This window comes from Acomys minous (assembly GCF_964271855.1).
Source record: "Acomys minous genome assembly, chromosome: 1".
NCBI classification, from domain to species: Eukaryota; Metazoa; Chordata; class Mammalia; order Rodentia; family Muridae; genus Acomys; species Acomys minous.
Genome location: NC_140483.1, coordinates 132156509 through 132169601, shown reverse-complemented (window position 1 = coordinate 132169601; position 13093 = coordinate 132156509). Strand labels below are relative to the sequence as shown.

The 13093-nt window shown below is 36.0% G+C and overlaps 1 protein-coding gene across 4 annotated transcripts in view; it reads right to left on the bottom strand.

The window, feature by feature from the left end:
- MMS22L (MMS22 like, DNA repair protein) overlaps positions 1-13093 on the bottom strand; it is a 120633-nt gene that overhangs the window by 70080 nt on the left and 37460 nt on the right. For all 4 annotated transcript variants that reach the window (XR_014781234.1, XM_084792892.1, XM_084792891.1 and 1 more), the window contains 2 exons: positions 9790-10016; positions 6197-6706 (listed from right to left, as the gene is read on the bottom strand). Coding sequence is in view for 3 of the 4 variants with exons in the window: in XM_084792892.1 (XP_084649018.1) it covers positions 6197-6706; positions 9790-10016 (737 nt within the window). In the remaining variant the exon portion in view is untranslated. The remainder of the gene's footprint in view (positions 1-6196; positions 6707-9789; positions 10017-13093) is intronic.

Genomic DNA, 13093 nt, shown 5'->3' with positions numbered 1-13093 from the left:
TCTATGGAGTATTCTTATGTGTTCTCCCCCAAATTATTATAATACTGCCCTCAAATTGTAGTATTAAAAATGGTGAAACACCAGAGGCATTTGGGGCAAATTGGAATATAAGCAAACCAGAAATGACTTAGTTAATTTTAAAAGTTCTACCTAATAATATTTACTTGTAGTATACTATTTTTTTCAGTAATTACCTATAGTTCATTCTCATTAATAGAACATATAGTGATAGGAAGAAGTCTGCATGCTGCCCAGAGTGTTCGTCCTACCTTCTCTGAAACAATGTGCACAGTATATGGCACAGCAGACCCTCAAGAGAGTACCCTCTCTTGTACTGCCTGTTTTCCTAATCAGGAACCCCATGTTTTCTCCGTGAAGGAAAAAAAAAAGAAAAACTTTTATTTAGAATAAATGGTATCACAGCAGTAAAAGTACGGAAATATTTGAGGGAAATAACAAGCATGTATGTGAACTCATGTGTGCATGTATGCACAAAGGGCTAGGGCTCTGCCCCCCTCTCCCTCCCCACGCTGTCCTCTAGTATCAAGACAGTTAAATAACAAACAGATCATCTTCTAACTTCACAGGGCGGGGAAGGTCAGGGGGACGTAATAAAAGTAAGTGTATTTTCAACCCCAGGAAAAGAGGCTTAATCTAAGGAGTTGTACACAAGCCATATTACATTTTTTAAAAAATGTAATCACCCCTTTTACGCTATATATTTTTAGTCTCAACATTTAGCATTTTAGGTAAGTTCTCCAATACCTTTAGACTTCTTTGATACTAGGCTCTTGTTTAATATAAAATAGGATGTCATTTGATCAATACCCATTTGGCTTAAATTCATAAGTCCACAATTTCCCTTAAGTGTCAGAACAAACAACTACAAAGTCTAAAAATGTATTGTTTCTTTTTTAGCTCAAAATGATATTTGCAGGTGCCAAAAGGCATTTTGAAACCACTCACCCTTATATCAGTAAAAATGAAAAAGGGGGATGAGGAGGAGGGAGAATCCCATGAGGCCTTATATGTGTCAAGTTTTTGCCCAGAGCTAATTTTCATAGCTATGTTATAAAACCTGAAAATAGAGGTTTATAATGGAAATGCTGACAGACTCTTAACTATACAGGCTGAATGGATATAATTAAAGAAAAGCTTTCAGCTACACCTAACCACAATTGAAATATTGTGTTTTTATATTAACGTCAAATAACAGCAAGTGAAAACTGGAAATGTGATTCCATAAAGGAAATGTAAAATGGTAAAGATGACCGATAAACCTGTTTGGCATTTAGAGTTTTAAACAGAGGTATTTAGTTAACATAACTAAGTCAGTATTTTCACAATGCTATTTAATCAGCAATAAAGAATGCTCTAGTGAGCCATCAGCTTCAGTTAGCAAAAAAGTGGCATATGAAGATATTATTTCTTAACAGCCTAGAGGGAGCTGCTTCTGTCTTTAATCGGTAATTCTATAATTTCTGTCATACAGTTATTAAATGGTTACCTATTCAACACAGACTACAGACTCATACATACACACTCACTCATTCACTCTTCACATACACACTACTGCACATACATTTATGCAAGGACTGGTACTTTATTCCCATCTGAATTTGAAAACAGAGGAGATTGTTAAGGTAAAGTATTTCATCCTTTCCCTTGGCCAGGGATGCAGCCAAGAATAAATATCGGCAATCTATGTAATCCATCTTCCCTACCTAAATCAAAAGTCAAAGAATTTCGCTTGTTCTCAACTCTAAAGCACAGAGAGCAGGTGCCTATACTTTAATTTTTAAAAAAACTATCGAAAATGTTTTTAGCTTTTCTATACTATTTTTAGTAGACAGTATAATTCAAATAGGTTGCCAAAAAAATCTTCAAATAAAATTATAGGTCTTTGTATTAAGAAATCAAGAACAAAATCTCCATGTTAGATAACCAAACGACTTAAAATGCCCCACCCTTTTTAAAGTAAGGAATTCTATATGATTTCTGGGGACTTTCACCAAAATATTGCAAAGGAAATGTTCTTCTACACTGCCAATATCTATCTGCAAGTGCTAAAATGAAAATATCCAAGTCACAGTCTTTTATATATGCTGTGATTAGTTTCAGTGCAGATATGAGCAAATCACTATCCAAGATTCAGAAATATACAAGTTAACAAACCTAAAGTATAACAGTGAAAAAGACCTGTATGCAGCTCAACCACTCTGCTCACACACTGACCTCATTCAGACTCCTCTCAAAGCCCCTCTATTTTGGAGACCAGTTTTATAGGACTTTAAGTTCTTTATGGCATTTGTTTGTAGTCACAGTTGTGACACAGTGGTTAAGAATGCTTCCCAGAGGATCCAAGGACAGTTCCCAGCATCCATATCTGTACCTCATAAAGCTTGTTAACTCCAGTTCTAGGGATCTGAAGCCCTCTTAGCCCTCCAGTGCCTCTCTGGCCTCCGCTGACACCTGCATTCATATGCACATACACTGAAGTTTTTTTAAAAAGAAATCTTACAAAAGTATACATGTGTATATGGAATTAAATGTAACCAATATAGACATCTGTCTCTTTTTCATAGGCTGGTCTAAAAAAGAAACAGCATGCACATGCATGCGTACACACAGACATGCACACAGACACTCACCCGGCTCCAAGAAAAGCAAACCTCAAACTCAATTCAGAACCAGTTAAGAAAAGTTACAGACATAAATGTAAACTTGCTTCATCTTACATATAATGGACACTGTTTGGGTGTACTCCGCCCACCCCCACCCACCTCAGTCCTAAGGCCATCTCTAACTTCTTGCACAGTGTGGTCCCCATACCAGAACCGTACAGCTCATAAGGTACTTTTAAGCAGTACGTTTATAATTCTTAAGATAGATTGGCTTTAATGCTAAAAATAATTTACTAATTTGAATTTTAAGGAACAGAATTTTGTTTCAATCACAAAATGACATTGAGGTACTTGATGTGGCACCAACAAATCAGACAAAAAATTTGTTACAGGTACTTTACTTATCCTCACACTTCACAATTTATTTTACTGATTCACAAACTGAAAAATTACTAACATAACACAATCAAATGCCTCCAATAAGCAACTATTTTTTATTCAGTAGCAAAAAAAAAAAGACTCAGATGTAAACAAAAATTATCATTTCAGGTTTGCATCCAGTATGCAGATTTTCCTCATGAAAGTACTTTACACTGCTGAACAATACAGAAGTGGTGCCATCAGTTTGGCTATGTGAGTAGGAGAGTACAGCATAAGCTGGCAGCTAGTGTACGCAAGAACCCAGGTCCAATACTGAAATTTAATGAGATAAACATATCTATAATTACACTGTCATCTATAAATAGAAATGGAAGAATTAATAAAGATAGTATTTGCAAATTGTAAATCTTTGAAAAATACAGAAATAAAAAAGAAAAATATGTAACTATTCTTCTATTCCTCAATATTACTTCATTGAAATTACACATGGTTGTGATGTTGTCATGTGGGTGCTGGGAACTGAATCCAGGTCTTTCCAAGAATAAGTACTTTTAGCTGCTCAACATCTCTGCAGCCCATTCACTGTACTTGTAGCGAATCACCAAAAAAAGGTCTCATAAGGAGACTCAGGAACAAATGCTAGTAGATACATGTCACCAAGAGAAAAAAAATTGTTTAAAAAAATTTTTGATCCCTGCAAATTCTATTTTTGAAGTATCTCCAAACTTCAAAGTAAGCTTTGTTTCTCTAGTGTTTCCACTAAACTTGGTGCTTTATTTTTATCTTAGTATACATTTCCTAAGTTACTTTCCACAGTGATATAAAAATGAAGAAAACTCAATAATATCCATTCATATATAAAACATGTAGCACCCCATTCTTGAAAATTAATTTACAGACACACTTCTTCAAGTACACAGATCCACACACATATATAAACGTTAAATAAAATGTGCTATGATAATAACATACCATGTTAAATAATATAAATTTCATTATTATGCGCAGGGGAAATAAAGCTTGATACATCTGTATAATGAAGCACTAAGTAATCTTTAAAATAAGTAGGTAAGTAAGTCTCCATGTATCAACATGAAAAGTTGCCCAAAATACTAAGCAAAGAGAAAAGGAGGTTTCTAAACACTGATCAAAACCACTTTAGATGTACAGATAGCAGAAAACATCTGAAAGGTCCTTGGGCAATCAGAACTACCACAGTGCTCCTTGGCCTGGGTACTGCTGAACTCTGCTGTGGGACTTCTTACCTGGTGAACTGTTAGATGTTTAGAAGCATGGTGCCCTCCACCCACTAAAGGCAAGTGGCATCTTTCTAGCTGTGAAAACTAAAAATTTCTCCAGACATTACCAAATATACCCTGAAGAACAAACTCATTCCTATTTGAGAAACACTTAACTACAGAGTGAAGGTGAGAGCTAACACATTTTAACATATTCACAATGTAAAGATAATATTACCAAGAAAACAGAAACTGTTAGATTAAGAATATTTATAAGTTATGAAACCTTGTTAAAGAAAAAAAAAAACCTATGTAAATCCAGACATGGTGACACACACCTGTCATCCCAGCACTTGGAAGTTAGAATGATGAAATCATGAATTCCAGGCCAGCCTCAAGTACATCATGAGTTGAGGTCATCCCAGCCTAGATTCTTTTTGGGGGGCTGGGGTGGGGGTGGGGGCTCTAGACAGGGTTTTTCTGGGTAACCTTCGCTGTCCTGGACTCATTTTGTAGACCAGGCTGGCCTCAAACTTACAGAGATCCATCCACCTGCCTGCCTCTCTTGCCTCCCTGAGTGCACATGGATAGCTAGGCTCTGTCTTAATCCCTCAAAAATCAACCCCCCACAGATCTATTCAAACTTAAATTATTTAGGATTAAAAGGTACTTAGCCAGAGTAGAAAAATAAACTGATTATGCTACTTTCTTTTCATGTCTGACTCTTCTAAAGATGCAACTCTTCCAAATATGTCAGTTCCCAATTACCATGACAGTTCAGAATGGTACTCCCATCTTTCTTGTCTTCTATCTTAGACAAACTATTTTGGCAAACTGAAACTAGAAAGAGAAAGAAATTTCTAGCTAAGCTAGAAACCACAGAGAAATACTATTCAATATTTATTTTAAAAATGAATAAAATGAAATTAGTCGGCTAGATATATTCTGACTCCAAAAATGTTTTTATTCAAAGATCTATAATCTCTAGTCCTTTGTTACAGTCCCTAAAACTATATTCCTACATACAAGTTCTGGCCAACATTTCACCAACAGTGACTACATAGAGATAAATGTAGCTTATTAAGAACACATACTCAAAAAGTACAACTTACAAAATAACCTAAATGCAATAAATATTATAACTATTGTTTATACTCATCATTAAATTGGGATCTGAGTATATCTATAAACTATATCTGTACAATTTGAATGGACCTAAAAACATAAGCTTTGTATTACATGATTTCTGTTAAAATAATACATTAATTTCAGAATATACAGACTCAGAACTAAATATTTGAGATAGTCAAGATTACAAATAATCTTTCAGCTACAATTTAGATACTGTTTAAAAAAAAAAAAAGGTTGTACAATGTAGGAGGTGAAGAGATGGCTAGCAGGTAAGCCTTTAATTGTGCAAACCTGATAACCTGAATTTGACCCCAGATTCTCCAGTGAAAGGACAGAATTGCCTCCTCAAAGTTGTACTGTAACTTTCAATATGTATGCCATAGAATGTGCAAACTCACTCACAGTCATGCATTACACACACACACACACACACACACACACAACAAAAGACTGAATTAAAATAAAATAGTACACTGCAGCCCAAATCTCCCTATGGTAACAAAATTCCATAGATTTCTATAGAATCCACCTTATCTTTGAACAAAAGGTCTTGCTTACACTAACCCACCTTTCCATCATTAGCATTTTTCAGGGAGGTAATGCAGAGGGAAGGCCTAAATGTATGGCTCCAGAATCACACCAGGCTGCTCTCAGTTCCCTTTTGTTGGTTGTGCCTGCATAAAAGCTTTCTTGTAAAGAACTAGTGTTTCAAAACTGATGATTTATGCGAAAGGAGTAGTAAAATAAACTCTTTCTTCTACACTTGGGAGTATAAAAGTACGACAAAAGTGAAGCTTATCAGAACTTTGTTAGAAAACATACCTGATTCTGGCCAGAACAGCCTGTAGAAAGCTCAGCACTGTCCTAAGTTGAGACTCTCGACAGGCTCGCAGTAACATGCTAAATCCATCATTGAGAAGATGCGCATGAGAAGGATATAAGCAGCAGCTGGTCTCAAATACTTCTTGAACACCATCGATATAAATGGAAAGAAGTGTCCATAAAGTATGTCTCTGTACCATCTCATCATTCTTTGATACCAAGAATTCCTTTGCTTTCTCTTGGAACTCACATGACAATTTCTCAGCCCAAACACCAATGTCCAGGTTTTTCTGGGCATACATCAGGAGGAATGCCATCTGACCCTTCCAAACAAGGGCTCTATGAGATGACATGAAGGCAGGCCTGAGGAAGCGAAGGAGGTCTAAAACATGGCTGGCTACATCTTCTATCTCTGCAACAGCTGCCAACAGTAGAAAAAGGCTGAAGAAGTTCTGTAAGCCAACTTCTGTTAGCTCTTCCATCCTTTTTTGATGAAATTTAGAGTATATTCTATAAAAAATGAAAATTAGTAAGATCATTTCATTAACTGAGATCTATGATGTAAAAAGATTTCCTCCACTATTCATGACATTATAGTATAAAATTCAAGGTAATTTTTTTATGTGTGGTGCGTGCAAGTGCTTGGATACATATAGAGGTTTGAGATTTAACTAAACCTTGACCTAAGGAAAAGGCTCAGTGGGTAAAGGGCAGGAATTAGAATCTCTGTCATTTATGCAAACACTGGGTAGATACTGAGGCTAATACAATCTTAGCCGAGATGTAGCTACAGTGGATCCCTAGGGCAAGCTGGCTAGTGAGACTAGCTGAAAAGATAAAATTTTGTGTTCAATGAGAGGCCCTATCTCAAAGTAGGGTGCAGTTGGAGAAGACTTTGATAGTAATCTCAAATTGATAGTTCACTTTGGTATTACCTGTCACTATTTCTCCTTCCCAGTGCCCACTGACATAGCAAACCATTACAATAGTTGAATCATAGAATTTAGGAGCTTTTCCCAAAGATGGTGCAAAGCTCTTTTCCTGTGGTACATAGCTTTTCCCTTTGAATTCCCATCATTTTTCTTACTTCTTGACAAATAAGACAGAATATATGTTATACGTCGGATCTCAAAATGTCCACAAAAGTAGGAGGCTTGTTCAATAGTAAAGTATACTGAGAGGTAGTGGCATCTGTAGGAGAGGGGTGAAGTAAAATTAGAGCACTTACTGAGACACCAACCTCCTGTCACTTACTATTTCTGTTCCCTGACAAGGTAAGTGGTTTTTGCTCTGTGGTATGCTCTTACCAGGATATGCTGCCTGAGCCAAAGTAACAGAGTTAAATGGATCACAGAGTGAAAAATTAAAACCAAGATCCAGGACATACCTTTCCTACTTAAAAACTGATTACTCGAAGCATTTGTCACAGCATCAGAAAACTAAACTGTTAAGTACAATTTCAAGTGCTCTTACACTAACTGTTTTCAAATATTTTCCCCTCCACCCTTCTGAAAAACCTGGTTTTATCTTTTACCTTAGGACAGTTCAAGGAACTAGGTTATTTTTACCTAGTTGTGAAGAAAAATTATGTGTGCTCAAATATCTAAGCCAACCATTAAGAAATGCAATCTCTCCTCAAAGCTACTTCTATATACTAACAGCTTATGTGCATCTCTCCTCAAAGTTACTTCTATATACTAACAGCTTATGTGCAGCTCTCCTCAAAGTTACTTCTATATACTAACAGCTTATGTGCAGCTCTCCTCAAAGTTACTTCTATATACTAACAGCTTATGTGCAGCTCTCCTCAAAGTTACTTCTATATACTAACAGCTTATGTGCATCTCTCCCAACGCTCAAGAGCTTGGAATTGGAAAGCAATTCATCTCGACGTCCTACTCAAGGATTGCTAAGTTTTGTAGCTTCTATGTATACTTGGTTGTTAAGAATATAAGTAATTAAAGCACACAAGAGATTGAATGTTCATTTACAATGGAACTACTTAAGAGCTAGTATGTACCACCAAGACCTGTTTAATTCTTTTTCTTCCCATCCTATCCTCACTTCAGTGGTTAATATAGAGTATTGGGCCTATTAATGTTGTCAAGTGTATTATAATAATTTTCTTAATTAGTGGAATTATGAGTGTTATGTTTTTCATAAAAGTACTTAAGTTTGACAAGTATCCCATGCAACCTAGCTGGTCCCAATCTCTCTATGTAGCTAACAATGATCTTGAGGTACCATTTCTCTTGTCCCACCTCAAATGTTGAAGGGCACACTACCACACTCAGCTCATTAAATCATTTTTTTAAAACTGTATCAGAAAGACGAGTATTTTCCTCCCTCAAAGTTCTTACCAAACAAGATGGGCAAATACCATATGGTGGTATACTACATGACAAAGGCTTAAAATGGAAGTTTCCATGTTGTCATGGAAATTGGAAACAAAAAACAAGTAGTTTATACCCATTAAACGAGGAAAACTCAAAAATGGAGAACAGAGAGAGAGGAAAAATAGAGACAGGCAGACAGGCAGGCAGGCAGGCAGGCAGACAGACAACCAAACCAGAATGAAAAGTAGGCAAAGGAGAACATTAGAGCTAGCTGGTTCTACTACAGTCTGGTCAATTCTCATTTAAGAAGGCAGCACTAAAACTTCTGGGTTCAAAGAATACAAAAAATTTAAGCAATGGCCAGGTGATGGAGGCAAAGACAGGTGGATCTCTGTGAGTTCCAGGACAGCCAGGGCCACACAGAGAAACCCTGTGTCAAGAAAGTGGCTCAGTGGTTGAGAACATGTATTGTTCTTACTGAGACTTCAATTCCCAGAACTCACATCAGGTAGCTTCCAACTAACTGCTTATAACTCCATCTTCAAAGGATGTCCCTAACCTCAGGCATATGCGCATACACACACACAGACACACACAGACACACACAATTAAATTAATACAGTAAAGTAATAAAATATTTTTTAAATTTTAAAAATACTTTTAAAATATAAACAATGACTCTAATTGCTGTCGACATACCATAAAAAAAAAAATTTAAGATTCTATCACTTTTAATAAACTAAAGCAAGCCGGGTGTGGTGGCGCACGCCTTTAATCACAGCACTCGGGAGGCAGAGGCAGGTGGATCGCTGTGAGTTCGAGGCCAGCCTGGTCTACAAAGTGAGTCCAGGACAGTCAAGGCTACACAGAGAGACCCTGTCTCGAAACACCAAAAAAAAAAAAAAGCAAACAAACAACAACAACAAAAACAAAACAAAAACCTAAAGCAAAGGATTACATACCATCACAATTAATTGTGACCAAAATTGTTCCTAATACTTTGGTATTTAATACATAGAATTGCAATTTTCAATAGTGGTTAGATGAATAAGAAACTGAAACCCTCTAATTTATGGATAGTAAGTTTGTTCCTCGTTATAACAAATTATCAAGGCAAAATTTTGGTATACGAGGTTAAAGAATAAATTTTAAATGTAGAAAGACTCTAACCACAAGTTAACTAAAAATATAATATAAATAGCAACACTTCCAAATGTACTGGTAAACACTCATAACAAAAAGAGACTATACAAGTACCTTCCTTTAACTTGTTTCCAAGGATGAGAGCCACTGTTCTTCATTGCTTTCTTAATGACTTTTGCCAAAATGCAAAGAAAAATGATGTAACTGCTGCTGGATTTATACAGGTCAGGGTCTTGTTTATCAGAACAGCAGGTCTTCACCATTGTAAGCATCGATAAGGGTGACTTGATGATATTAGTAAGGCCTTTCAAAGGAAGCCAAGAAATACTGAAGGAGCTATTCTAAATAAAGGGGGAAAAAAAAGAACAAACAAAAAACAAAAAGGACAGCATAGCTTTATAAGTTTCTTAGTAAAAAGTGAAAGCTGCAAATACTAATTACCTCATAAAAGTCTGACTCACTGTAATTACAAGTATATTTTATTAGACTGTAATTATCATATATACATATATACATATTATGTATTTTTAAATACATAAAAACAGAGAACATGAAGGGGCCTTTAAATTTTGTCTTTTCCCCAAAATGTATTTTTAGTAGTTGGTTTGATCCAATGAAGCTATGTCCTTTAAAACCTACTTATTTCATGTTTCCCAATACTTCTGTTAATGTCATTTAATTTACTGCATGAGTACTTAATATATATCTTCATTATATGAAGCAATGGGCTTAATTAAGACATTTTCACCTGTGTATGGCATGGTGTATTAGTTATTTTTCTATCAATGTGATAAAACACATGGTAACTTGTAGAAGGAAAGTCTTATTTGGCTGATGGTTATTAATCTTATTTGGCATTAACCATGGCAAAGAAGTGTGACAGCAAGCAAGCATGGTAGCTGGAGTAGAAGCTGAGTACTAACAGCTTGAACCACAAACAGGAATTAGAAGAAAACTAAGACTGATGCTTGCCTTTGAAATCTCAAAGCCTGTCCCTACCCCTAGTGACAAACTTGCTCCAGCAAGCTGGTACCTCCTAACCCTACCTAAACAGCCACCAACTGGGAAACTAGTACTGAAATGCCTGAGAATATTGAAGCTATTTCTCATTTAAAGCATGATACACGTTTTGATCATGTAGTCATTTCCCCTTATTCTTTTTCATCTGACTAGTCACTTTCATGATCCCTAAAACCTCCTTTTACTATGACATCTTGGGGGGGGGGCGTTGGTTGGTTGGTTGGTTTTTCATTTTGGTTTAGTTATCTCTGAGACAGGGTTTCTCTGTGTAACCTTGACTGTCCTGGGCCTCAGTATGTAAATCAGGCTGGCCTCAAACTCACAGAGATGACCTACCTTTGTCTCCTGAGTGCTAGGATTATAGGCATGTGCCCACATGTCTGGCCTTGATGCCTTGTTTTTTTGTATATTTCGGTAGAACACAAGACATTTGTCTTTGTTTGGCTTATTACACTTATGCTTCCATATTATAGATTTGTTATTACTTATGGCTGAATAAATTCCATTATGTGTGTACATCAAATTCTTTTATACAGGTTTTTTTCATAAGCCATTTTCATAAAAGGTGTATATAAAATTATCCTTGCAGCTTCCCAATTGTTTGTTTCTTATATTTGTCCTTTTACTCCATACTTTGCTTAATTTGGCTTTCTAGTCAAGCACTTTTTAAATGTCTTTGTCTACTTTTAGCCTAGTGATGAGCACTTTGCTGACGCAAGTGTCTACATTGACAGCTGTGCCATTAGTATTGTCCTATGTACCAGTCCAATAAAGTTGACATACTCCTCTTATAAAGTAGACTACTTAGCCAATGTTTGTCTTTATAGCATGCTTGCATGACCTGAATTTCATCAACATTTCAGATGGGTATAGACCGAAAACTATACTTCTGTCTCGGGTCTTTGCAGACTGAGAAAGACATCATTCCCCAAATGGGAAGAGGTACACTGGGATGCTTTTACAGTTCTTGCTTTGGTCAGATAAGAAAGAGAATGACATGAGCTCTGGTGCCCATATTTGACCACCTCCCCATGGTGGAGAGGCCTGGTGGCACTCAAAGAAAGGATAAGCAGGCTACCAAGATGAAACTTGATAGCCTATGACCATATAGTGGGGGAAGAGGGGAATAGGGTGAAAGCGGCAGGGAGGGAGGAATGGCAGGATACAAGAGATGGGATGGCAATTGAGTTGTAATCTGAATAAATTAATAAAATTAAATTTAAATTTAAAAAAGAGAGAAAGAATGAACTTCATTTGGCTGCTGCTACTCTAGCAATGGCCACAATAGGAAAAAGTCCATTTTCTTATGGACATTTGTAGCTAGTTCCCTAACTTGAGTATTGTAAATAGTGGTGCTTCAATGAATAGGTATGTACAAGTGTCAACCAAACACATATTCATCATTTGTTGTAAAGTTTCTCATGTTTGTATCCCTTTAAGGTCATTTAACAGTCTTTTTATTTCATTGATTTTTTTCTTTGACCATTTCACACACATATACAGTGCATTCTACTTATTCTCATGCCTTCATTTAACATTCTTTGATACCAATCACTTCAATAAAGACAGCTTGGTATTACTGAGTGGCTCCAATGGCATTTCAGAAAGAGAAGCACACTTCAGTGATGTGAAGGTTGATCAGATTGCTGACCAATCTGCCTACAGCTTCTTCCAATTGGTTTTGAAAAAACACTAATGTTTGCTGTCTAGTTGCTTTATTTCCTTAAACATACAGAATGGTGATTTTATAAATTATACCACTTTCTAATAAACCAGTTTTTTATTAGTTACATTATTCCACGCTTTCGTCCATTTATTCTTTTGTTACATTGGAATTTTTACTCTCTGGGCAATGGAATTACTTAAAATTGGATTGCGACGTTCTATTAACTATTTCTCAAGCCTTTTGTGACAGGATACTCCTGACTCGCCTTAGACACATTTTGTTTCAAAAACCTGTCTTCTTCAACAAGCCTATATTATATTTCATACAAAATGTTCTGATTTAATATGCTCTATTTACAAATAAAAGCTTGGTACATGCTAGAATACCTTCTGTTATCATTTTCTATCTTGAAAAGGAAGTTATTTATTTATCCCAAAATTCAGACACTCTTAACCCATTCTTCTTACTCACAAAAGGATGGAGGTCTTTAAATGTCTTCAAAATTTTTATTTTCCTAATTCTTCCTTTCTTTCTAAACCCAGTTTCTCTCTGACTTCTCAACCACATTATTTGTGTGCATTACCACTATTAATTCACCTGCATATCTATTTATTTACATAAGCAACATTATCAAACACATATTTGATGTCACATTATAGCTTTCTAATATTTTTCTGAATAAACTAGAATTCAACTGGATATCATCTTCAGCCCTTCTTTCCACCAGTCGGC